A 25,884-nucleotide genomic window follows, 5' to 3' on the forward strand; every position below is an offset into this window, starting at 1 on the left:
GCATGTACCTTAGTGTAAAAGGTCTACTGTATTTGATGATAGCCCAATAGAGGTTTTTCCAATTAAAAGGCATGTTCCTGATCGTGCTGTAGGCGCTCAAAGCAATACATAGCTAGTTGTCCAATGGTGCAATGGAAAAAGAATAACTCATTTATAGAAGATGAGTGTAGAATGGATAGGGGGGTTTCCATTATCCCAGCCACACATCTTCCAAAAATGTAGAAGAGTCACTTAACGCTCAGTATTTTTAGCTGGGGCGAACGCATGTCAAGTCTGGCCCCCATCTATCTATCTATCTATCTATCTATCTATCTATCTATCTATCTATCTATCTATCTATCTATCTATCTATCTATCTATCTATCTATCTATCTATCTATCTCTCTCTCTCTCTCTCTCTCTCTCTCTCTCTCTCTCTCTCTCTCTCTCTCTCTCTCTCTCTCTCTCTCTCTCTCTCTCTCTCTCTCTCTCTCTCTCTCTCTCTCTCTCTCTCTCTCTCTCTCTCTCTCTCTCTCTCTCTCTCTCTCTCTCTCTCTCTCTCTCTCTCTCTCTCTCTCTCTCTCTCTCTCTCTCTCTCTCTCTCTCTCTCTCTCTCTCTCTCTCTCTCTCTCTCTCTCTCTCTCTCTCTCTCTCTCTCTCTCTCTCTCTCTCTCTCTCTCTCTCTCTCTCTCTCTCTCTCTCTCTCTCTCTCTCTCATCCTATGAGCTGCCCACACCCTAGAGAGGTGGAGCCTCCATGTTCTTTTGCATTTGACCTGGGTGAGGGACCAGTCGCAGGGTGAGTCTCTTTGGCCGAGGTGTCCGCTGCCCTCCATGGCCCAATGATCCAGCAACCCAACCCTACCCAACACCTGCTGGTCTGACAAGTCTCAGGTCAAAGCTACCTAGAGGCCTGGTTACCCTTTCTGCGGTTTCTACTGACCACTAAGAAAAACAAAGATTTCTAACCTCAACCTTTTCCCTTTGGATCCGAGACGAGGCGGTTGACGACACCAATCATGGCTGATAAACTGGGTCTGGCTGTGGGGGACGATACGACTTCCATCATGGCGCTATTGGAGCGCGTGGCAGGCATCATTGACAACGTGCAGGCATGCCAGGCGCGTATGGAGGAGAGGCAGCTAGAGCTGGAGAACAGTGTCAAGACCATCCAGGAGGACGTGGTGAAGCTGACGGTAAACCATGCCGCCACCAGCAGCACAGTGGACAAGCTGCTGGAGAAGACGCGCAAGGTCAGCTGCCACATCAAGGACGTCCGGGTACGGGTGGAGAATCAGAACATCCGGGTCAAGAAGGTGGAAATAACCCAGGAGGAACTGTTGGCCAAGAACAAGTTCCGGGTTGTTATCTACCAGGTAAGCCCATCCAGCCAATTTCATTGCTGTCAGAAGCCAGGGGTACTAATCATTGTCATCTTCATCCACTAACTGGTTATTTAAGGATCATACTCTCAATAGTTGTAGAAGGATGTGATAAATTGTTAAAAACTCATGGACTTTAGTTGAGATTTTGCTGACAGAAACAACATGGAGACAGGGGGGCTGAAAGCATCTGTTCAAATGGAGGGTGTTAAAAGTGAAATCAAAGCATGGACTCTTTTAGATGGTAGAATGGTGCGGGCTTGATTTTACTTTGGCCTTCAAAGCCAACAGCTGCAAGCCCGCCGTTGACCTGATTATTTCAGGGCCTGAGTTGCCTTGACAGGACGTAAGATATACTGCAGTCTACTAAAAGGTTAGATGCTACACTCAAGAATACGAATCTATGTGGCAGATTGCCAATGACGATACGATTTGGATTAAGCAGCCATGGATGGGGTGGAGTGGATTTTGGCTGCCAATTTAAAGCCAAACTGCTTTTTCGATAGACAAACTGGATTCACTGGCAGCTGCATAATCAATTAAAAATACGCAGTTTGGCATGCGTGTGTGTGTGACATACAGGACTAATGTTGAATAAAAAACTATTGCTTTGAAGATGGCATCCAATGAGCTGATTTAATTCATACTCTCCCTTTTATGAAAATGGATTCTGTAATTAAAGATGACTCTAAAACCGGATCAATTGTCAAACATTTGAACACCACCTTTTTCTCAAATGCATGACAGATAATGTTTTATTTTATATTAATATTACCACTGGTGTTTATCTGGTTTTTATTGTGAAATTACTGCAAATGGTAATTTCTAGTAGTTACTTCAAATATTTTGAAAACAACCGTTCTTGGTAACAATATGTACTTATGCTGTTACCATGTAGTCTTTAAGTAAATACCAGGTAATAATGGGGCTGTAAAGTATAGTGATACCAACTTAATTCTACTAATATTTGCTCAGTACTCAATTTTGCAATACTTCAACTAATATCTGCCTGGTACATGAAAAATCTGCCATTTCCAGAATGGGTCATACGGTCAAGACACTTCCCTTCCATTTTTACACTAAAGGGGGAAGTCAAAATGAAACATGATAGGGATGTTTAGGAATCAAACAAGGAGTGGGGATATCTGTGGCATGGTTACAGTAATGTTGGTTGATTATCTTGGTATACTGGGATTGACTAATTCATCATACTGTCAGCCATTCTGCGGTTGTGCCATTTAGTGACCACTAGGTTTGCTTAGGTCATCATTTAAATGAAAATTGGTAAATTAAAACGACATTTTTGAAAAGCTGCACAGATCCAACATGTACAGTGGAGAAAAAATGTATTTAGTCAGCCACCAAATGTGCAAGTTCTCCCACTTCAAAAGATGAGAGAGGCCTGTAATTTTCATCATAGGTACACGTCAACTATGACAGACAAAATGAGGAAAAAAAATCCAGAAAGTCACATTGTAGGATTTTTTATGAATTTATTAGCAAATTATGGTGGAAAATAAGTATTTGGTCAATAACAAAAGTTTCTCAATACTTTATTATATAACCTTTGTTGGCAATGACACAGGTCAAACGTTTTCTGTAAGTCTTCACAAGGTTTTCACACACTGTTGCTGGTATTTTGGCCCATTCCTCCATGCAGATCTCCTCTAGAGCAGTGATGTTTTGGGGCTATCGCTGGGCAACACAGACTTTCAACTCCCTCCAAAGATTTTCTATGGGGTTGAGATCTGGAGACTGGCTAGGCCACTCCAGGACCTTGAAATGCTTCTTACGAAGCCACTCCTTCGTTGCCCGGGTGGTGTGTTTGGGATCATTGTCATGCTGAAAGACCCAGCCACGTTTCATCTTCAATGCCCTTACTGATGGAAGGAGGTTTTCACTCAAAATCTCACGATACATGGCCCCATTCATTCTTTCCTTTACATGGATCAGTCGTCCTGGTCCCTTTGCAGAAAAACAGCCCCAAAGCATGATGTTTCCACCCCCATGCTTCACAGTAGGTATGGTGTTCTTTGGATGCAAGTCAGCATTCTTTGTCCTCCAAACACGACGAGTTGAGTTTTTACCAAAAAGTTCTATTTTGGTTTCATCTGACCATATGACATTCTCCCAATCCTCTTCTGGATCATCCAAATGCACTCTAGCAAACTTCAGACGGGCCTGGACATGTACTGGCTTAAGCAGGGGGACACGTCTGCACTGCAGGATTTTAGTCCCTGGCGGCGTAGTGTGTTACTGATGGTAGGCTTCGTTACTTTGGTCCCAGCTCTCTGCAGGTCATTCACTAGGTCCCGCCGTGTGGTTCTGGGATTTTTGCTCACCATTCTTGTGATCATTTTGACCCCACGGGGTGAGATCTTGCGTGGAGCCCCAGATCGAGGGAGATTATCAGTGGTCTTGTATGTCGTCCATTTCCTAATAATTGCTCCCACAGTTGATTTCTTCAAACCAAGCTGCTTACCTATTGCAGATTCAGTCTTCCCAGCCTGGTGCAGGTCTACAATTTTGTTTCTGGTGTCCTTTGACAGCTCTTTGGTCTTGGCCATAGTGGAGTTTGGAGTGTGACTGTTTGAGGTTGTGGACAGGGGTCTTTTATACTGATAACAAGTTCAAACAGGTGCCATTAATACAGGTAACGAGTGGAGGACAGAGGAGCCTCTTAAAGAAGAAGTTACAGGTCTGTGAGAGCCAGAAATCTTGCTTGTTTGTAGGTGACCAAATACTTATTTTCCACCATAATTTGCAAATAAATTCATTAAAAATCCTACAATGTGATTTTCTGGATAATTTTTTCTCATTTTGTCTGTCATAGTTGACGTGTACCTATGATGAAAATTACAGGCCTCTCTCATCTTTTTAAGTGGGAGAACTTGCACAATTGGTGGCTGACTAAATACTTTTTTTCCCCACTGTACATGGTTAGTGATGATTCACTTATCATTAGGTATAAGGAGAACGAGAGAAAATGGTATGGATGGAACTAATCTTCCTACAATTCCCTTGTAGCCTAAACCTGCATTGGGTGGCACAGATTTATCAAATAAAATCTTAGTTGTCACATGCGCCGAATACAACAGGTGTAGACTTTACTGTAAAATGCTTACTTACGAGCCCTTTCCCAACAATGCAGAGTTGAAAAGTACGAAAATGTGTAAAAAATGATAAAGGAAATACAGTAGTAACATAAAATTACAACAACAAGAGTATACACAAGGATTACCAGTACCGAGTCAATGTGCTGGGGGTAAGACATAGTTGAGGTGATTGAGGTAATATAATTGACAATGTTTGGTGATTGCAATTGTATCAACGAAAGAGATGGCTCTAATGTTGACAACACATTAAAATATCTCCCAATTTCTTTAGAGAAATAAACTGTAAAATAAGTTACTCTCTTGACAGAAATCAGCTCGAAATACTGTAAGGCAGTTCATGAATATGAATAAAGAAACACCCTCTTTGTTTTTTCAGCTAATGTTGGGCAAGAGAACATTGAAATGGCAAAAGAAGATACACTGATTTGGAATTTAAGTCATAAAATAACACTTATAGACCAGGCTCTCTCTCTCTCTAATAATGAAGACCACATCCAGTCTTTGTAAAGTGGTCTGCTGTTATTTGCTGGGTCTAAATGAACAAGCCAGCTGATAACATTATTCAAAGTTATTATTCAAGGTTATTCTGAGAGCCTGCTGTGCACAGGGTTCTCTTTCTGTTTTTATTCTGAGAGCTTTTTCCTGTCAAGGCCCTCACCTCCTTATAAAGTATTAGGTAGGAGGCTGTGATTGTCAATAACCCTCTCTTAGAATTATGAATGCAAGGGAATAAGTAAGGCTCATTAGCAATTAAATAAGTAAGACCAATTAGTAAGTAAGTACAGTTGAAGTCGGAAGTTTACATACACTTAGGTTGAAGTCATTAAAACTTGTTTTTCAACCACTCCACAAATTTCTTGTTAACAAACTATCATTTTAGCAAGTCGGTTAGGACATCTACTTTGTGCATGACAAGTAATTTTTCCAACAATTGTTTACAGACAGATTATTTCACTTATAATTCACTGTATCACAATTCAAGTGGGTCAGAAGTTTACATACATTATGTTGACTGTGCCTTTAAACAGCTTGGGAAATTCCAGAAAATGATGTCATTGCTTTAGAAGCTTCTAATTGACATAATTTGAGTCAATTGGAGGTGTTCCTGTGGATGTATTTGAAGGCCTACCTTCAAACACAGTGACTCTTTGCTTGACATCATGGGAAAAATAAAATAAAATCAGCCAAGACTTCAGAAATACAATTGTAGACCTCCAGAAGTCTGGTTCATCCTTCGGAGCAATTTCCAAACGCCTGAAGGTACCACGTTCATCTGTACAAACAATAGTACGCAGGTATAAACACCATGGGACCATGCAGTCGTCATACCGCTCAGGAAGGAGACGTGTTCCGTCTCCTAGAGATGAACGTACCTTGGTGCAAAAAGTGCAAATCAATCCCAGAACAACAGCAAAGGACCTTGTGAAGATGCTGGAGGAAACAGGTACAAAAGTATCTATATCCACAGTAAAACAAGTCCTATATCGACATAACCTGAAAGGCCGCTCAGCAAGGAAGAAGCCACTGCTCCAAAACCGCCATAAAAAAGCCAGACTACGGTTTGCCACTGCACATGGGGACAAAGATCGTACTTTTTGGAGAAATGTCCTCGTCTGATAAAACAAAAATAGAACTGTTTGGCCATAATGACCATCGTTATATTTGGAGGAAAAAGGGGGTCGCTTGCAAGCTGAAGAACACCATCCCAACCGTAAAGCACGGGGGTGGCAGCATTATGCTGTGGGGGTGCTTTGCTGCAGGAGGGACTGGTGCACTTCACAAAATAGATGGCATCATGAGGAAGGAAAATTATGTGGATATATTGAAGCAACATCTCAGACATCAGTCAGGAAGTTAAAGCTTGGTCGCAAATGAGTCTTCCAAATGGACAATGACCCCAAGCATACTTCCAAAGTTGTGGCAAAATGACTTAAGGACAACAAAGTCAAGGTATTGGAGTGGCCATCACAAAGCCCTGACCTCAATCCTATAGAAAATGTGTGGGCAGAAGTGAAAAAGCGTGTGCGAGCAAGGAGGCCTACAAACCTGACTCAGTTACACCAGCTCTGTCAGGAGGAATGGGCCAAAATTCACCCAACTTATTGTGGGAAGCTTGTGGAAGGCTACCCGAAACGTTTGACCCAAGTTAAACAATTTAAAGGCAATGCTACCAAATACTAATTGAGTGTATGTAAACTTCTGACCCACTGGGAATGTGATGAAAGAAATAAAAGCTGAAATAAATCATTCTCACTTCAATTATTCTGACATTTCACATTCTTAAAATAAAGTGATGATCCTAACTGACCTAAAACAGGAAATGTTTACTAGGATAAAATTTCAGGAATTGTGAAAAACTGAGTTTAAATGTGTTTGGCTAAAGTGTATGTAAACTTCCGACTTCAACTGTAGGTAAGTCACTCAGTATGTAGTACTATATACTGTACAACATTACAGTATATAGTTTATACAGAAAAGGCGGGAGGACATTCTCAGAATGATGTCCTCGTGATAGGGCTAAGTTATATATTGAAATTGTGTTTAATATACTTCAAAAGTCGTAATTTCTTTGGCTTCATTTCGCAAAGTTTTAGTGTGCTTGGCCTATAATAAAGGTTTAGCATGTTAATCCTTTGTGTGTGAGGCTGTCATTTTATACAGTCAAAGGTTTGAACTTCTAGTGTAAGTGTTTAGATCAGGTGTCCTATAATACGTAAGAGGCATATTAATGATACAGTACATTAATAGTAATAATATTTCATATAGTACATGGTACCTGCCTCGCTACAATACATTGGAACAGCACTGCAACTGAGAATTCAGCATTGGAAGCAAACTTCCTCACCCATAAATGGAACTTGAATACGTGTAAGGCTTTGGCATGATACTTTAAACCAACCATTTTTATATTTGTAACTTTATTTTTCAATGATATTATTGAACATCAAGTTACCTGACTGATACAGGTGCTCCTTGAAACGGATACAGCTTGCTTACAGCTTCTTACACGCTATAAGAAAGCTACAAAAGCTATGCATTGGGGATGTGTTTAGCTTTCTACCGCCTAATGCTGAGCTACATTAACAGGTGTGAGTATAAATAGGCCAAGAATCAAGGCTCCAGTTCACAGTTAAATTCTCAACTTTATTCAGGGAGAACAATATACACAGTATGGTGTGTAAGTTTTGGTGCTAAATGTATTTACATGCTAGTTACATAATTGCTCCAGTGCCATAATAGTGTAAGTACACAATGTTACATGTGTGTATACTACGCTACCAGTCAAAAGTGTTCCAACACCTACTCATTCAAGGGTTTTTCTTTATTTGTACTATTTTCTACATTGTAGAATAATAGTGAAGACATTAAAACTATGAAATAACACATATGGAATCATGTAGTAACCAAAAAAGTGTTAAACAAATCAAATTATATTTTATACTTGAGATTCTTCAAATAGCCACCCTTTGCCTTGATGACAGCTTTGCACACTCTTGGCATTCTCTCAACTAGCTTCATGAGGTAGCCACCTGTAATGCATTTCAATTAACAGGTGTGCCTTCTTAAATGCTAATTTGTGGAATTTCTTTCCTTCTTAATGCGTTTGAGCCAATCAGTTGTGTTGTGACAAGGTACAGAAGATAGACCTATTTGGTAAAAGACCAAGTCCATACTATGGCAAGAACAGCACAAATAAGCAAAGATAAACGACAGTCCATCATTACTTTAAGACATGAAGGTCAGTCAATACGGAACATTTCAAGAACCTTGAAAGTGTATTTAAAGTGCAGTCACAAAAACAATCAAGCTCTATGATGAAACTGGCTCTCATGAGGACAGCCACAGGAATGGAAGACCCAGTTACCTCTGCTGCAGAGGATAAGTTCATTAGAGGTACCAGCCTCAGAAATTGCAGCCCAAATAAATGCTTCACAGAGTTCAAGTAACAGACACATCTCAACATCAATTGTTCAGAGGAGACTGAATCAGGCCTTCATGGTCGAATTGCTGCAAAGAAACCACTGCTAAAGGACACCAATAAGAAGAAGAGACTTGCTTGGGCCAAGAAACACGAGAAATGGACATTAGACCGGTGGAAATTTGTCCTTTGGTCTGGAGTCCAAATTGGAGATTTTTGGTTACAACCATCGTGTCTTTGTGAGATGCGGTGTGGGTGAATGGATGATCTCAGCATGTGTATTTCCCACCATAAAGCATGGAGGAGGAGATGTTTTGGTGTGGGGGTGCTTTGCTGGTGACACTGTCTGTGATTTATTTAGAATTCAAGGCACACTTAACCAGCATGGCTACCATAGCATTCTGCAGCGATACGCCATCCCATCTGGTTTGGGCTTAGTGGGACTATAATTTGTTTTTCACAAGGAAATGACCCAACACACCTCCAGGCTATTTTACCACGAAGGAGAGTGATGGAGTGCTGCATCAGATGACCTGGCCTCCACAATCCCCCGACCTCAACCAAATTGAGATGGTTTGGGATGAGTCAGACTGCAGAGTGAAGGAGAAGCAGCCAACAAGTGCTCAGCGTATGTGGGAACTCCTTTAAGACTGTTGGAAAAGCATTCCAGGTGAAGCTGGTTGAGAGAATGCCAAGAGTGTGCAAAGCTGTCATCAAGGCAAAGGGTGGCTATTTGATTTGTTTAACACTTTTTTGGTTACTACATGTTTCCATATGTGTTATTTCATAGTTTTGATGTCTTCACTTTTATTCTACAATGTAGAAAATAGTAAAGAATAATGAAAAACCCTTGAATGAGTAGGTGTTCTAAAACCTTTGACCGGTAGTGTAGTTTGCAGCTTTCAGAATGTCAGAATGTGGCATCTATAATGACAATAATACATTATATCTATAATTCTTAGTTATAGAATAATTCATTCCGTTTGTTTGCAAATGTGATGGTTCTACCAATTTCACTATGTAATTACACAAACAGTAATCAGATATACGAGTTGTAAATACTCTCACCTATCTGTACTTGCAGTACACTATACCTACAGTGAATTTGGAAAGTATTCATACCCCTTGACTTTTTCCATATTTTGTTACAGCCTTATTCTAAAATTGATTAAATTACTTTTTTTCATGATCAATCTACCCACAATATCCCATAATGACAAAGCGAAAAAAGGTTTTTATAAAATAAATTGCTAAAAAGAAAAAGAAATACATACCTTATTTACATAAGTATTCAGACCCTTTGCTATGAGACTAGAAATTGAGCTCAGGTGCGTCCTGTTTCCATTGATCATCCTTGACCGGGAGACTCATGGGCGGCGCACAATTGGCCCAGCGTCGTCCAGGGTAGGGGAGGGAATGGCCGGCAGGGATGTAGCTCAGTTGATAGAGCATGGCGTTTGCAACGCCAGGGTTGTGGGTTCGTTTCCCACGGGGGGCCAGTATAAAAAAATATATATATGTATTCACTAACTGTAAGTCACTCTGGATAAGAGCGTCTGCTAAATTACTAAAATGTAAAATGTAAATGTCCACCTGTGGTAAATTCAATTGATTGGACATGATTTGGAAACGCACACATCCATCTATATAAGACACTCTTTGGTCTAAATGCCAAGCTTCACGTCTGGAGGAAACCTGGCACCATCCCTACGGTGAAGCATGGTGGTGGCAGCATCATGCTGTGGTTTTTCAGTGGCAGGGACTAGGAGACTAGTCAGGATCGAGGGAAAGATGAACGGATCAAAGTACAGAGAGATCCTTGATGAAAACCTGCTCCAGAGCGCTCAGGACACCAGACTGGGGCGAACATTCACCTTCCAACAGGACAACAACCCTAAGCACACAGCCAAGACAACGCCGGCGTGGCTTCGGGACAAGTCTCTGAATGTCCTTGAGTGGCCCAGCCAAAGCCCGGACTTGAACCCGATCGAACATCTCTTGAGAGACCTGAAAATAGCTGGGCAGCAACGCTCCCCATCCAACCTGATAGACCATGAGAGGATCTGCAGAGAAGAATGGGAGAAACTCCCCAAATACAGGTGTGCCAAGCTTGTAGCGTCATACCCAGGAAGACTTGAGGCTGTAATCGCTGCCAAAGGTGCTTCAACAAAGTTCTGAGTAAGGGTCTGAATATATATAAATGTGATATTTCTGTTTTATTTTTTATATATTTGCAAACATTTCTAAAAACCAATTTTTGCTTTGTCATTATGGGGCGTTGTGTGTAGATTGATGAGGGGGGGGTGAAACAATTTTATCCATTTTAGAATGAGGCTGTAATGTAACACAATGTTGAAAAAGTGAAGTATTCTGAATACTTTCCAAATGCACTGTATGTATTTCAAACACATGAAACAGTTGATGTATAATGTTAAGATATGATGTTAAGACATGGTTTTTCTCTTGTGAACATTTCTTGAAAGGATGAATGAGCTGGAGGCCCATGGAAAACGTACTGAAGCATCTCCAATTCCTAAATAACTTCAAGCAGGAGAGAGAAATGAGAGACCCAAGTGAACCAGTACCTTTCTGACATATGCCAAAGACTATCAAACCAGTTCTCATTAAAAGCGTTTTTAATGAACGCATATCTAAATGAATGGTGTTCTCAGGTGAACTTTGGACACAATGGACACAATGTTGTATCAAAACCTTCGTATTTCTACCCAACTTTGGACATGTTGTGAAATACTGTAGGCCTTTATGGCATATTCTATAAAGTGCATACATTTCGAATGATGTAATAAACTATTATTTTTGAAATAACATTAAAGTCTTGTGTTTTCATAGAATATTAGAGGCATATAACTTAATTCTGAAATGCACATAGAACACAATTTATTTACATCTTAGAATGGAGCGTGTTTTTGTGTAATACTGAAATCATACTTTTATTAAGTGATTGAAGGTGGGGGGAAAACCCCCCCAATTAGGGTCAATCTATGAAATTGAGTTGACCTGTCCTATTAACCCTATCAGTCCCGAGACCCCAGCAAAAATCGGCTTTTCATTTACATGACTTTCATTTATCTGCATGTCCAGCCCTTATATTTAACCTCACAGTTAAGTGTTTTACCATTTTCTTTTCAGGACAACCAGGGCTAAAAGTAGAACAAAAAACTATTTGACATAAACAGTTGCATTCATACGTTTTATTGACAAATGTCAATAAAACGAAGGTCAGCCAAAGCAAAAACATGATACAAAAATGAATTTATATGAATGCAGTACAGTACATAAATGGTTTGCTAACTGGGAAATTAATATCCAACTAGTCAGTGACAACTGTGTGGAGTTTGGTGTTTAAGACAGCAACTATGTGAGCTTATTACAGTATTATACAGTGGGGAAAAAAAGTATTTAGTCAGCCACCAATTGTGCAAGTTCTCCCACTTAAAAAGATGAGAGAGGCCTGTAATTTTCATCATAGATACACGTCAACTATGACAGACAAAATGAGAAAAAAAAATCCAGAAAATCACATAGTAGGATTTTTAATGAATTTATTTGCAAATTATGGTGGAAAATAAGTATTTGGTCAATAACAAAAGTTTCTCAATACTTTGTTATATACCCTTTGTTGGCAATGACACAGGTCAAATGTTTTCTGTAAGTCTTCACAAGGTTTTCACACATTGTTGCTGGTATTTTGGCCCATTCCTCCATGCAGATCTCCTCTAGAGCAGTGATGTTTTGGGGCTGTCGCTGGGCAACACGGACTTTCAACTCCCTCCAAAGATTTTCTATGGGGTTGAGATCTGGAGACTGGCTAGGCCACTCCAGGACCTTTAAATGCTTCTTACGAAGCCTCTCCTTCGTTGCCCGGGCGGTGTGTTTGGGATCATTGTCATGCTGAAAGACCCAGCCACGTTTCATCTTCAATGCCCTTGCTGATGGAAGGAGGTTTTCACTCAAAATCTCACGATACGTGGCCCCATTCATTCTTTCCTTTACACGGATCAGTCGTCCTGGTCCCTTTGCAGAAAAACAGCCCCAAAGCATGATGTTTCCACCCCCATGCTTCACAGTAGGTATGGTGCAACTCAGCATTCTTTGTCCTCCAAACACGACGAGTTGAGTTTTTACCTAAAAGTTCTATTTTGGTTTCATCTGACCATATGACATTCTCCCCAATCCTCTTCTGGATCATCCAAATGCACTCTAGCAAACTTCAGACGGGCCTGGACATGTACTGGCTTAAGCAGGGGGACACGTCTGGCACTGCAGGATTTGAGTCCCTGGCGGCGTAGTGTGTTACTGATGGTAGGCTTTGTTACTTTGGTCCCAGCTCTCTGCAGGTCATTCACTAGGTCCCCCCGTGTGGTTCTGGGATTTTTGCTCACCATTCTTGTGATCATTTTGACCCCCACGGGGTGAGAACTTGCGTGGAGCCCCAGATCGAGGGAGATTATCAGTGGTCTTGTATGTCTTCCATTTCCTAATAATTGCTCCCACAGTTGATTTCTTCAAACCAAGCTGCTTACCTATTGCAGATTCAGTCTTCCCAGCCTGGTGCAGGTCTACAATTTTGTTTCTGGTGTCCTTTGACAGCTCTTTGGTCTTGGCCATAGTGGAGTTTGGAGTGTGACTGTTTGAGGTTGTGGACAGGTGTCTTTTATACTGATAACAAGTTCAAACAGGTGCCATTAATACAGGTAACGAGTGGAGGACAGAGGAGCCTCTTAAAGAAGAAGTTACAGGTCTGTGAGAGCCAGAAAGCTTGCTTGTTTGTAGGTGACCAAATACTTATTTTCCACCATCATTTGCAAATAAATTCATTAAAAATCCTACAATGTGATTTTCTGGAAATTTTTTTCTCAATTTGTCTGTCATAGTTGACGTGTACCTATGATGAAAATTACAGGCCTCTCTCATCTTTTTAAGTGGGAGAACTTGCACAATTGGTGGCTGACTAAATACTTTTTTTCCCCACTGTAGACACTATGTCCTGGGATTTCCTGTGATCTTCTATGTAGAAGAACCCCTTACCTTCTAACAACTCTTGTGTAGCTTGTGAACATCATAGAGCAGAACATGGTACATGTGCATGTTTGTGAGAGTCTCAGCTTGTCATAGATAGCTTTAAATAGTTTGTAGCTCAAACACACGTTTAAAAGGGGTAAGAAGTCCAATTCGCGCCGGCATCACGTGGGACTCATTGGGTTAACAGATATACAGTCCCAAATAATGGTTTGAACCAAATTCACTGATTAACTGAAGCTCACAGTGTGGGCTGGATACAGTGTTGGGTTGCAGATACCCATTTAGCTGCCCTCTATGGTAATTCATAAAATACAATGATTTATGATTCTTGGCAATGTGTTCATGAGTGGCTGCTCTCATTTAATAATAATAGGAATAAAATAATTTAATAATTTCAAACATTGACTTTAATGAATGAAGTACTATATGAAACTTTAACCCATTAAATCATGTCTTAACTGTGTTATGGGACACGCAGCATTAAGCGAGAGCAGTTGGTCTGTGCTTCTCAGGATTGTCAAGATGTCAGATTCTTCATTCAACATTATTTAGATCATACAATGAAGGCAAAAACGTAAATATTATGGCAGTCATTCTCCTCCCAACAAGACTTTATTTTCTATGTGTTACACCTCAATACTATTGCAATCCTTCTGTCAGAGACATCATTACACCTGAAACAAAGTGCTACCACTTGATATTACAGATGTATACTAGCAGGCAGACAAAAAAAAGAAGACAAGTTTTATTGTCACATGCGCCGGATAGGTGCAGTGAAATGTGTGGTTTTACAGGTTACAGATGTATACTAGCAGGGGGACTCACAAGCGCTTTTGTGAATCCCTTTGATTCTTTTGAGGTGGTTCTGAGACACTCAACCTGGTTTCTGTTCTCATTACAGGGCGACAGTGAGGTGCCAGCTGTGGCAGCCGGAAAGGAACCCAAAGAACCCAGTGAACCCAAGGCACCCAAACCGTCGGCGGCCGAAGTGGAGCCAGACCACTTTGAGCTCCCCCCTGAGTCTGATGAGGAGTACATGGTGGTGGAGGAAGCCTCGTCCACGGCCGCCAAGATGAAGAAATCAGGCCTGAGCCGCATCGAGAGCTTCAAATCTACCTTCTCCCGCGTGAACATGACCAAGACGAAAGAGAACATGAGCAGCAAGGTTGGCCAGATGGGTGAGCGCATCGTATCAACTGAGCGCCGGGAGAAGATCCGCCAGTCCGGCGAGAGGCTCAAGCAGTCCGGCTCGCGGCTCAAGGAATCCATTGCCAGCCATGTACCAGCCAAACTCAAGAAGGAGAGGACTGTGGCGGAGGGCCAGGAGGGGGCCGAGGGGGTCACTGAGGATGCCGCACCCATCCCACCACCCAAGGGACGCAAATCTGCAAGCCCTGACCTTGCCTACACGGAGGTGACCAAGGAGGCTGAGGATGGAGGAGAGGACGAGGTACCGATACATGATATCAAGCGGCTCTCCTAAAACAGCGGTCAAGGAAACGGAAAAACAACAACATACATGTTTTCTTTTTTTTTTTTTTGTAGGATTGGCCTGTGACCAATAGTCCCAGTAGTACTGGTCCCAGAAACAGGCCAGTTAGGGTGTCAACACAATCAGTTCATATAATCCACACACTCCCATCTTTGTTTTGGGAATTCAAGGATTTATATAGAACAAGTTTAGAATTTTTTGATTTGTTTACATTAAACATGGACTTTGCAAAACAAATAAACTGACAAGAATTACAGCAAGTTTGTGGGATTGGACATTTTCTACAGACTTTCAACATCTTTATAGTCAACATCCTTATAATATAACGGACATTCAATTGTCTTTAATTTGCATGTTGAAAGGCTGAATATGGGATGTTAAGGCTAAACTACTGAAATGATGGAAGTTGAAATTGAGTTTTGGTATAAATGGTTTGATTGAGGTTAATGTTACATATGCAAAACAATAAATTGACAGAGAAATGTCTTGTATAATGGTATGTGAAGAGTGATGAGCTTTAGGACTGAAATGATGTCAATTCATGCCCACCAAACCAGAATTCAGTGATTAGATATAATTTCTTGTGCAGTTTTTGCAGAGAAAATTTCAAATCAGCTGTTGTCTAGGAGTAATGCATATATAAACATATATAACAAGTATATATCATTTCATGGGAAAATGGGTTAATTTCTAAATTGGTCCTTTGTAGCTCAGTTGGTAGAGCATGGCGCTTCTAACACCAGGGTAGTGGGTTTGATTCCTGGAACCAGACATACGAACAATGTATGCACGCATGACTGTAAGATAAAAGCTTTGGATAAAAGCTTCTGCTAAATGGCATATATTATTATACTATATTATTTGAAAGGGTGGGTGAGGAAACCACTGTGCATTATGTCAAATATCTATGGATATGACATAAAAAAAAAAAATTAGCTATACAAATGGCCAGTAGGAATAGACATTGTAAGTACATAATTTAACTCCCCGTGGACATAAGCAGATTCCTGAATATGTGCATCTTCTGCTCATCTAGTACTGTTTAATATATGAAGCCATTTCTAGATATTTTTTGCTGTTATAGAGTGAGTGATTTGGCATGACTATAGGTGTTATTTCATTTTAAGTTGAGAGGAATTCTCTTGAGTTTGTCACATTGCATATATAGAATGGATTGTAAGCCTCTCTGCTGCTAAGGAGAGGTAACACATTGTGCATGTTATTATCTTATTCAACTGTCCGATAGTCTTGTTAACTGTAGATTTTGTTTCTATTTAATGAACACAGTTTTTTACTCGTGTTTAAAAAGGTCTAAAATAGGTGCAGTACTACACTAACTGTTGCTATGGTAATATTTGTTACACGTCCAACATATGTCAAGATAGTAGACATAGTAGACAAGATAGTAGTCGAAAGCTTTTGTAAATTCCCATAAAATGTGTCTTAACAGCTTATGACAACCACACTAATATTAAAACACACATAACCCAGTCATAAAGTATAGAACTGTGAAATAACTGGCATCCTTGTTTGCTATGCTATGATTTATTACATAATTATTAAAATGTTATAAAAGTGTTATTACTATGATGCCACATGATGCTATTCAAATGCTTTTTGACAGGGTAAAGTGTCAGAGGGGTTGATTTTAGTGGATATATTGGAATAAGGGAAACTTGTCAAAACAACTATCTTTTCTACAGCACTTTAAGAGATAAAATACCAGAATGTGATGAGTTAATCAGAAACAGGAATTTCTATACGACTTTTGCTTTGTTTACATCTTCTGGTATTCTTTGAAAATATGTTTAATAAAAATTCAAAATATAGTAATTTGGCTGCACAAAACGCTAGCATTATTAATTAATCAATTAATTTGTACAACATAGACATACAGTAAATCTGAGAAATCACTTGTAATTAGATAAACACACACATTGTCGTCATTGTCATATTCAGTATGTGGTTGAGACACACACACAGTCACTTATTCACACACACACACACACACACACTCACACATGCACACACGGAGCCCTACCTATCCAATGCCTCCCCCTACACAAACAGGTTTTGCAAAACTAAAATGGCTACCACTTGAAGTGAAATTCCCACTCATTTGCAGTCACAGAGAAGAGCCACTCCCCTCAGTGTCCAGTGGTCAGGGGACTGGACGGTGCGCAGCAGCAGGGAGAAGATGAAGGTGAGGTCTGTGCGTCTGGGTTTCTTATACACGGGACAGGGGTACAGGCTTATCCCTTGCTGACGCTTGGCATCGGAAGCCAACGTGCTGATAGCATAGACATGGACCACAGGGAGGACCGTGAAAAGGACCTGGAAGTGAAAGATGGGGGTGAGACTCGATAGGCTGGTTTCTAGCAACTTCAGACTCAAAGGAAATTCATTACAGACCTGGGTCAAATACATTATGTCAAATACAATTAATCAAGGTGCACTTGAATTGAGAGTTTTCACTTTCGGGACTATTCCATTGGTATGATCGTATACATTTCTTGTTGTTGACAGAACCCAGGTCTGGTTCAATCAAAGTTAGTTTTTACCATTGATCTTTGTGAATCGAATATTAATAATGAGTATAAATATTCCAAGTAGAAAATGAGATGATGCTACATGTTAACCTTTGGTGGCGACTCTGTGAGTTTGGCGTTTCTCCTGTCCCACCCTGCCCCGTCCAGGAAGAGTCCGTAGATGTAGACTCCGCCAATGTCGTCTGGCGGCGGCGCAGTGACGTCCTCCCTCATCATCCGGGTGACATCGTTGTGCAGGACGACAGTGTCCAGAGCCCAGCCCTTGGCCAGGTTCATCCTCGTGGTCTCCTGCCTCATGGCAGTCAGAAAGCCCTATGACAAACCACATACAGTTTATCATGGGATGACTTTGAAAATCACAGATAAAAGGGAAATTCAAAATGTTTGCTAGGTGCTTTAAAAGAACACTATTTAAAACCATAACATTTATATAATAACGTAACATATATTATTCCCATGTAATACATAAACAGTACAAGTTCCACACGTATTACTGTAACCAGATATTCATTGGTGCGACTGCCATGTCTGCTCCACCTCTGAGCTTGTACGTTTGCAGTATATCACACCTGTGGGTTGAAGAAGCCAGTGAGCCAGAACTGGTGGGGCCGTCCACTGGAGATCCAGGTATGAAACTGCTGGTTCCTCTCCAGTAGCTCCGTGAACCAGAAGCCCAGCGTTGCAGAGTCCCAGCTGATCTTCTGCCACAGCTTGGGGATGCGGGCATCGTACATGCTGTCCAGGGCATCCCTCAAATCCTCTGACATGATAATGGTCCCTAATGGTAGATAGTTTAGTTCAGGGACTTGAAACCTATTGAAACCAGACTCAAAGGTCTCACTTAGTTAGATTTTGGAGTAGATAAAAAGTTGCTAACTAGCTATGTATTTCTATGCTACTTACACAGTACAGTGTGAAAGTTGTTTTTATTACAGATTATAGATCTTTTTTATAGTACCTCTGTATGCATTTACAGTATGTGTTTTTCAGAGACTTACCATCGATGGCCAGTTTCAGATCGCTGAGAGTATTCCGTACACAGCCTATGATTCGCTGCATGCGGTCAAGCTCCTGCCGCAGAAAGATGTTCATGGGCTGGAAAAGGCCCATTTTCTGAAGATGAGCTCTCACCTGAAGCACAAAGTAGAGGGGACCTTATTATTGATGTAGTTGTTCAGTTGATCTGTGGTACATATGGTATCTTTACAGAGATATAACATTTGCTGACGCCAACCCCTGATTGACACTATCGACCTTGTCCATATCTGGTTGGTTACCTCATATGGAACGTAGTCTGGTGGCAGCTTGTCCAGCATCTCATTGGCCAATTTCTGGACAGTGGCCTCTCTGGTCTCCCCTCCCCCTCCTCCACTGTCCTTGGGTTGGATATTGATGATAGTGCTCAGGATCTCGTTGGCCATGTTTGTCTGGTACGTAATGTCAGCATTAGGATGAAGACCGAATACCTGTCGGTCACACAACTGGGATTAGTATATATGTTGTATGTTTGAGTAGAGCAAAATATGTCCGTTGCTCCATTCTCATAGTGGCCTATTCAAAATGAACCAAAATCTGTCTAACATGAACCGTCTGCTAACTGCAATCAGAAAAGGACGATGTAGCACCAATGTCACCTCTCCCCCCCCTCTTACCTCTGGCGAGTCGACCAGCGGCAGGGTCTCAATGTGGAGCAGGTAATCCGGCACATTCTTGGCTTTGGGTATGGTATAACCCTTGTAGAAACAGAACTTGTCAGCGAACATGCTCTCGCTGAACCACACGCTGGTGAAGGTGTTGAGAAGGTGTTTGTCCAGGTCGTCTGTGACGCGGCCACCATATTGGACCTCGCCCAGCATGTAGCGCAGGCAGCTCCAGTTGACGCCACGCTTGACGTCTAACTCATCCAGGTGGTTCTGGACAAACTGCATGCTGGAGGTGAAGTCTGCCTGGTTGAACTCGTACGGGATGTTCCAGCCCAGGGGGCCAAATTTACGCCTCTCCTGCATGGAGAAAAACCAACACACGTGATTGATTGATAGATAGATAGATTGATTGACATCATTGGTTCATCCATTCATTCATTCATTTATTTTCACAGGGTAAAATATAATTATCAGTAATAACTGGACTGTTAAAGCATAGATTGTAATGTAAAGAACTTGAGTGTTTCACAGTAGACCTACTGATTTTCAAAGGGTTCCCTGTCCTGCACAGGGGGGAGAAAGAGGTACAGAGGCAGAGTACTAGTAAGAACCAGAGAAATACAGAGGCAGAGTACTAGTAAGAACCAGAGAAATACAGAGGCAGAGTACTGGTAAGAACCAGAGAAATACAGAGGCAGAGTACTGGTAAGAACCAGAGAAATACAGAGGCAGAGTACTGGTAAGAACCAGAGAAATACAGAGGCAGAGTACTGGTAAGAACCAGAGAAATACAGAGGCAGAGTACTGGTAAGAACCAGAGAAATACAGAGGCAGAGTACTGGTAAGAACCAGAGAAATACAGAGGCAGAGTACTGGTAAGAACCAGAGAAATACAGAGGCAGAGTACTGGTAAGAACCAGATAAAAAGGAAGGAAAACAGGAACAGTAGATGGAAAGAGTATTATTGATATGAAAGATGAAAATGTTAGAGAAACAACAGCCATTGGGGATATGGGGGTATGATATGGCGGTAGGATATGGCGGTATGATATGGGGATATGGGATTATGATACGGGGGTGAATCGGGTTTGAAATAATGTTGTTCAGTCAGACCTGAACAGTAGTGTGGAGGAAGGCCACAGCGTATAACAGAGGTCTCCACTGGGGCAGGTTAGTGATCTCAAGCATCTCCTGAGTCACACTGTTGTAGGTCCTTTTCAACCCTGCTTTCATACCTGGACACAACATAAAACCACACATCTGGTATGATACAAATTAATAATAGGAAGATACTGTATATGCCATGTTACTCAATCCAGATTATGAAAGTCAACACAGAAGAAGTGGTGTCATGTACCTTGAGGAGGCTCATTGGTGAACTTGATGGACGACTGCAGGAAGTTGATGGGGAACTTGGGGTGGACCTCGGTGGTCAGCCACACCCTACAACCGTCGTGGATGCTCTCGTTGTTGGTGACCGACTCCAGCAGCTCGTCCAGGAAGTCCAGGCCCAGGTGGCAGTTCTGGAGGAGGAGCCAACCTCCGTCAGCCATACTGTTGGCCAATAACCTGCGAGCGTGCACTTCCTGGCCCTGCCCCATGGAGATGGGTCTGCATGGTGCTCCCTACAGGTACACACCGGACGCAACACCAGCAAAACAGTCACATGCATACAGTAGAAAACAGATGCATAACACTTTTTAGTCCAGGAGTAGTCTTAATCTAGGTCTGTGAAACTTGCCACTAAAGTTACCTTTGCTTTGGCCAGCCTCTCTATGTTCTCTGTGGGATCGGAGCCCATAGACAGGAAGCACACCATGGGAGTCCTCTTGTCACTCTCCGCCCACATGGACTCCATGTCCAGAATGACCCCCTCTGCGTACTTAGGCCCCAGCGACTCAGCAATGTAATGCCGTGCCTGGAACAAAAAACTAAGGGATTCACCTGCTAATGTGGAGAACACAGGCTATACCACTGTAGCTGAGGAATTTCAACATGGAAACGTTTCATTAGCTTTGGGTAATGCTTTAGATAAATCTATGGCTTTATTCAAGGTTTTCGTTTTGACATTATTGAAGAGGCAACATTTGGTGGATCAACCTGGGTTCTAAGATGACAGAGAACTATGAAATAAAAACCTACATGTTTGAATTCACCTATTTCTATTTGTGAAAAGTTTATATTGCAGGGTGATAATTATACGGCCATTGGGGAAATTATTTTATCCGGATCACATAGCAATAACCTAAAGCAGAATCATTGACAGGTTGCACAGAGGATCTGCAGCCTAGGAGCATAGAGCGCAGTACTGTATATAAGATGCGTTCTATTAATAGAGATGATTGGAAATGCGTTGGCTGAAGAGACATAGACAGGTAGTATTCAAAGTATCCCAAAGGAGAAGAAACATGGCTGGAGAACATGAGTTTAACATTAGTTTTCAATTGAATGTGGAAAATGTTTGTTTACAGCACAAGACATTTACATTTACATTTTAGTCATTTAGCAGACGCTCTTATCCAGAGCGACTTACAGTTAGTGCATAAATTTTTTATTTTATTTTCATACTGGCCCCTCATGGGAATCGAACCCACAACCCTGGCGTTGCAAACGCCATGCTCTACCAACTGAGCTACATCCCTGCCGGCCATTCCCTCCCCTACCCTGGACGACGCTGGGCCAATTGTGCGCCGCCCCATGGGTCTCCCGGTCGCGGCCGGCTACGACAGAGCCTGGATTCGAACCAGGATCTCTAGTGGCACAGCTAGCACTGCGATGCAGTGCCTTAGACCACTGCGCCACTCGGGAGACAATGTATAGTACATTGAGTGCATAACATTTGTGTTCAGTGTATGTGATCCCTGCAGGACTTAAACCCACAACCTTTACTATCACCACGGCCACACCAACTGTGTCACTTCACTTCCAGGAGCATGTAGGGCGATTCCATGGCAGCGTAGGCCGAAAATACTTTGGGTATCTGAAAAGGGCATTTTAGGTCTAAAAGGGCCTAAAATGGCCACTTTCATCATGATTTTCTCACAAATGGTTTGTGATATAAATGTAAAAAGCATGTCAAACATCCTTCCTCCCTATGAAGTTTCTATGTGAGAATTGCCAGAACAATCTGAGATACAAACATTATTTTGGGGCTACACTGGCATGGAATCGCCCTGTAGGTACGTGGAATAGTCCTAGCTTAGTAGAGCTTTGGCAAAGGGCCTCAAACTCAGCTTCCACCTGTCATGCGTGTCAAAATGTAATCAGCTGCCTCCCCTTATTATATACATGTAGGTAGCATTTCTAAAGTGGAGACCTCAGATCAGATTTGACATGGGAATTCAGTGACTTAGCTCCTCTGGCTGTCCAAAAGTGGGGAGAAGTGTGACATTTCACAAAAGGTTGGAAAGTACCACACCCTAACCCTACTTATTCATTTTTATAGAGTTCATGCTTACATAATGCCATATTCATTCGGAACTTGTTGAAATGTTTTCAAAGCCATTACATATTGCTGATATAAAATTATGATCAAATTTATTCACTGTGGTTTACTGATGCAAAACTATGCATTGTACCATCAAACAGTTCTTTGTCTTGTTTCTTCAGACAAACATAATATTGACTCAGTGTTTGAAGGATTTGGACCGACCCTACACAGTCTGGTTTGTGTAACTTGGCAATAGTTTGGTTGCGAAGGAGAGATGGTGGATTTGAACGGGTCATCTCTGGCTTTGCGGGCAGCCAGCTGTTCGCTCATTTCAGAGAGGCTTTTTATAGTTCCCTCCCAAGTCAGAACTGAAAGGGCAGATGCTTGTCTGTAACGTACGCATTTGTAAATGATTACAGTACACCTGTGCCTTTCTCTCTCACCGGCTTCCCCAGAGTTTCCACGGTTACCAAGTAAATTAGCTTGTCAAATTACATCACTCAGCAAGCATCTTAATTTAGATGTTATTTTTTTTATAGCTAATTTGCCCTTGATTGGTGTGAGAGGTATGAGGCCAGCACGTTTATTTTACATTTACGTCATTTAGCAAACACTCTTACCCAGAGCGACATGCAGGAGCAATTAGGATTAAGTGCCTTGCTGAAGGAAACGTCAACAGATTTTTCACCGAGTCGGCTCGGGGAATTGAACCAGCGACCTTTCGGTCTCTGGCCCAACACTCTTAACCACTAGACTACCTACCACCTTTAATTCTGGGGCACTGTAACTGCATCAAAATATTAAAAGGCACCATCCAGACTAAAGGAATGATTAATAACGTTTGGGTTGATTTGGGTCAACAGCTTTTGCTGTACGTGGGGATTTTATTCGAGGGGTAAATAGAAACTAGTATCTTGAAAATGCACGGTTATCTATTTCTTCTGTTGAAACAAAAAACTATTGTTGCAGATAACACAGGAAATGTTCATTGAGCAGACACTAACCCAATTCGAACATGAGGCCTAAATAACAACAGATAGGCCCACCCACCTGGGCGATGGTCCGGTCGGGGCACCAGCTCCTGATCAACAATAACTTCCTGAAGGTGTCCAGCATGCTGTCGTACCCGTCAGGCACCGGGGCCTCCTCGGGGGCGGGCTCGTCGAACCAGGCCCTCCAAGAGCGGTCATTGTGGGTGACCTGGGTCAGCAGCTGGGTGAAAGGGTGCACGCTGGACAGCTGGACCAGGTTCAGCCACGTTATGTCCAGGATCCAGCGCCGCGGCTTGGGCTCCACAGAGTTCAGGTCCAGGGCTGCACCTCCTAGGGGAGGAGGAGATGTATTCCATATGTGTATAACTACAGTGGGGAAAAAAAGTATTTAGTCAGCCACCAATTGTGCAAGTTCTCCCACTTAAAAAGATGAGAGAGGCCTGTAATTTTCATCATAGGTACACGTCAACTATGACAGACAAATTGAGAAAAAAAAATCCAGAAAATCCCATTGTAGGATTTTTAATGAATTTATTTGCAAATTATGGTGGAAAATAAGTATTTGGTCACCTACAAACAAGCAAGATTTCTGGCTCTCACAGACCTGTAACTTCTTCTTTAAGAGGCTCCTCTGTCCTCCACTCGTTACCTGTATTAATGGCACCTGTTTGAACTTGTTATCAGTATAAAAGACACCTGTCCACAACCTCAAACAGTCACACTCCAAACTCCACTATGGCCAAGACCAAAGAGCTGTCAAAGGACACCAAAAACAAAATTGTAGACCTGCACCAGGCTGGGAAGACTGAATCTGCAATAGGTAAGCAGCTTGGTTTGAAGAAATCAACTGTGGGAGCAATTATTAGGAAATGGAAGACATACAAGACCACTGATAATCTCCCCTCGATCTGGGGCTCCACGCAAGATCTCACCCCGTGGGGTCAAAATGATCACAAGAACAGTGAGCAAAAATCCCAGAACCACACGGGGGGACCTAGTGAATGACCTGCAGAGTGCTGGGACCAAAGTAACAAAGCCTACCATCAGTAACACACTACGCCGCCAGGGACTCAAATCCTGCAGTGCGAGACGTGTCCCCCTGCTTAAGACAGTACATGTCCAGGCCCGTCTGAAGTGCATTTGGATAATCCAGAAGAGGATTGGGAGAATGTCATATGGTCAGATGAAACCAAAATATAACTTTTTGGTAAAAACTCAACTCGTCATGTTTGGAGGACAAAGAATGCTGAGTTGCATCCAAAGAACACCATACCTACTGTGAAGCATGGGGTTGGAAACATCATGCTTTGGGGCTGTTTTTCTGCAAAGGGACCAGGACGACTGATCCGTGTAAAGGAAAGAATGAATGGGGCCATGTATCGTGAGATTTTGAGTGAAACCCTCCTTCCATCAGCAAGGGCATTGAAGATGAAACGTGGCTGGGTCTTTCAGCATGACAATGATCCCAAACACACCGCCCGGGCAACGAAGGAGTGGCTTCGTAAGAAGCATTTCAAGGTCCTGGAGTGGCCTAGCCAGTCTCCAGATCTCAACCCCATAGAAAATCTTTGGAGGGGAGTTGAAAGTCTGTGTTGCCCAGCGACAGCCCCAAAACATCACTGCTCTAGAGGAGATCTGCATGGAGGAATGGGCCAAAATACCAGCAACAGTGTGTGAAAACCTTGTGAAGACTTACAGAAAACGTTTGACCTGTGTCATTGCCAACAAAGGGTATATAACAAAGTATTGAGAAACTTTTGTTATTGACCAAATACTTATTTTCCACCATCATATGCCAATAAATTCATTAAAAATCCTACAATGTGATTTTCTGGATTTTTTTTTCTCATTTTGTCTGTCATAGTTGACGTGTACCTATGATGAAAATTACAGGCCTCTCTCATCTTTTTAAGTGGGAGAACTTGCACAATTGGTGGCTGACTAAATACTTTTTTTCCCCACTGTATACACTCATTTGATGTTCTAAATATGTGTCTTCTGTAATGCGTGGTTGCACAGTGAATATCCTTATTACTCATGGGTCAATAACGATTTCATTGAATAACGGCAACAAACGTAAGAGAGAGAGAAAGTGAGAACTACACAAATCTAAGTGGGGTCTGAGGGTGAAGAAGCACATTAAACTCAGAGGGTTTGCTTAGTGAATACTGGGTTCATTTTAAGATGGAAGCATGACGGATAACAGTTCTCTTTACTGTAAAGGTTGAAAACAAGTCAATGTTATAAATAAGAGGTACTGTGTACTGTATGCATTTAAGTCATTTAGCAGATGCTCTTATCCAGAGCGACTTACAGCAGTGAGTGCATACATTTTCATAC

At 41.8% G+C, this 25,884-nt stretch overlaps 2 protein-coding genes across 2 annotated transcripts in view; one reads left to right on the forward strand and one right to left on the reverse strand.

The window, feature by feature from the left end:
• The first annotated feature begins 734 nt into the window (after positions 1–734).
• LOC121569199 (caveolae-associated protein 4a) lies at positions 735–16,511 on the forward strand. Its single transcript, XM_041879957.2, has 2 exons — positions 735–1,354; positions 14,340–16,511. The coding sequence occupies exons 1-2, from the start codon at positions 998–1,000 to the stop codon at positions 14,919–14,921; spliced, it is 939 nt and encodes a 312-aa protein (XP_041735891.1). The 5' UTR covers positions 735–997; the 3' UTR covers positions 14,922–16,511.
• Positions 16,512–16,619: 108 nt separating this feature from the next.
• Positions 16,620–25,884, reverse strand: part of dnah5l (dynein, axonemal, heavy chain 5 like) — a 40,223-nt gene continuing 30,958 nt past the window's right edge. The window contains exons 49-58 of the mRNA XM_045221546.1: positions 23,603–23,874; positions 20,876–21,040; positions 20,480–20,747; positions 20,236–20,357; positions 19,132–19,479; positions 18,757–18,945; positions 18,478–18,610; positions 18,049–18,257; positions 17,570–17,791; positions 16,620–17,264 (exon numbers count right to left, since the gene is read on the reverse strand). Of these exons, the coding sequence (XP_045077481.1) occupies positions 17,046–17,264; positions 17,570–17,791; positions 18,049–18,257; positions 18,478–18,610; positions 18,757–18,945; positions 19,132–19,479; positions 20,236–20,357; positions 20,480–20,747; positions 20,876–21,040; positions 23,603–23,874 (2,147 nt within the window). The 3' untranslated portion in view covers positions 16,620–17,045. The remainder of the gene's footprint in view (positions 17,265–17,569; positions 17,792–18,048; positions 18,258–18,477; positions 18,611–18,756; positions 18,946–19,131; positions 19,480–20,235; positions 20,358–20,479; positions 20,748–20,875; positions 21,041–23,602; positions 23,875–25,884) is intronic.

Source organism: Coregonus clupeaformis, chromosome 7 (assembly GCF_020615455.1).
Source record: "Coregonus clupeaformis isolate EN_2021a chromosome 7, ASM2061545v1, whole genome shotgun sequence".
NCBI classification, from domain to species: domain Eukaryota; kingdom Metazoa; phylum Chordata; class Actinopteri; order Salmoniformes; family Salmonidae; genus Coregonus; species Coregonus clupeaformis.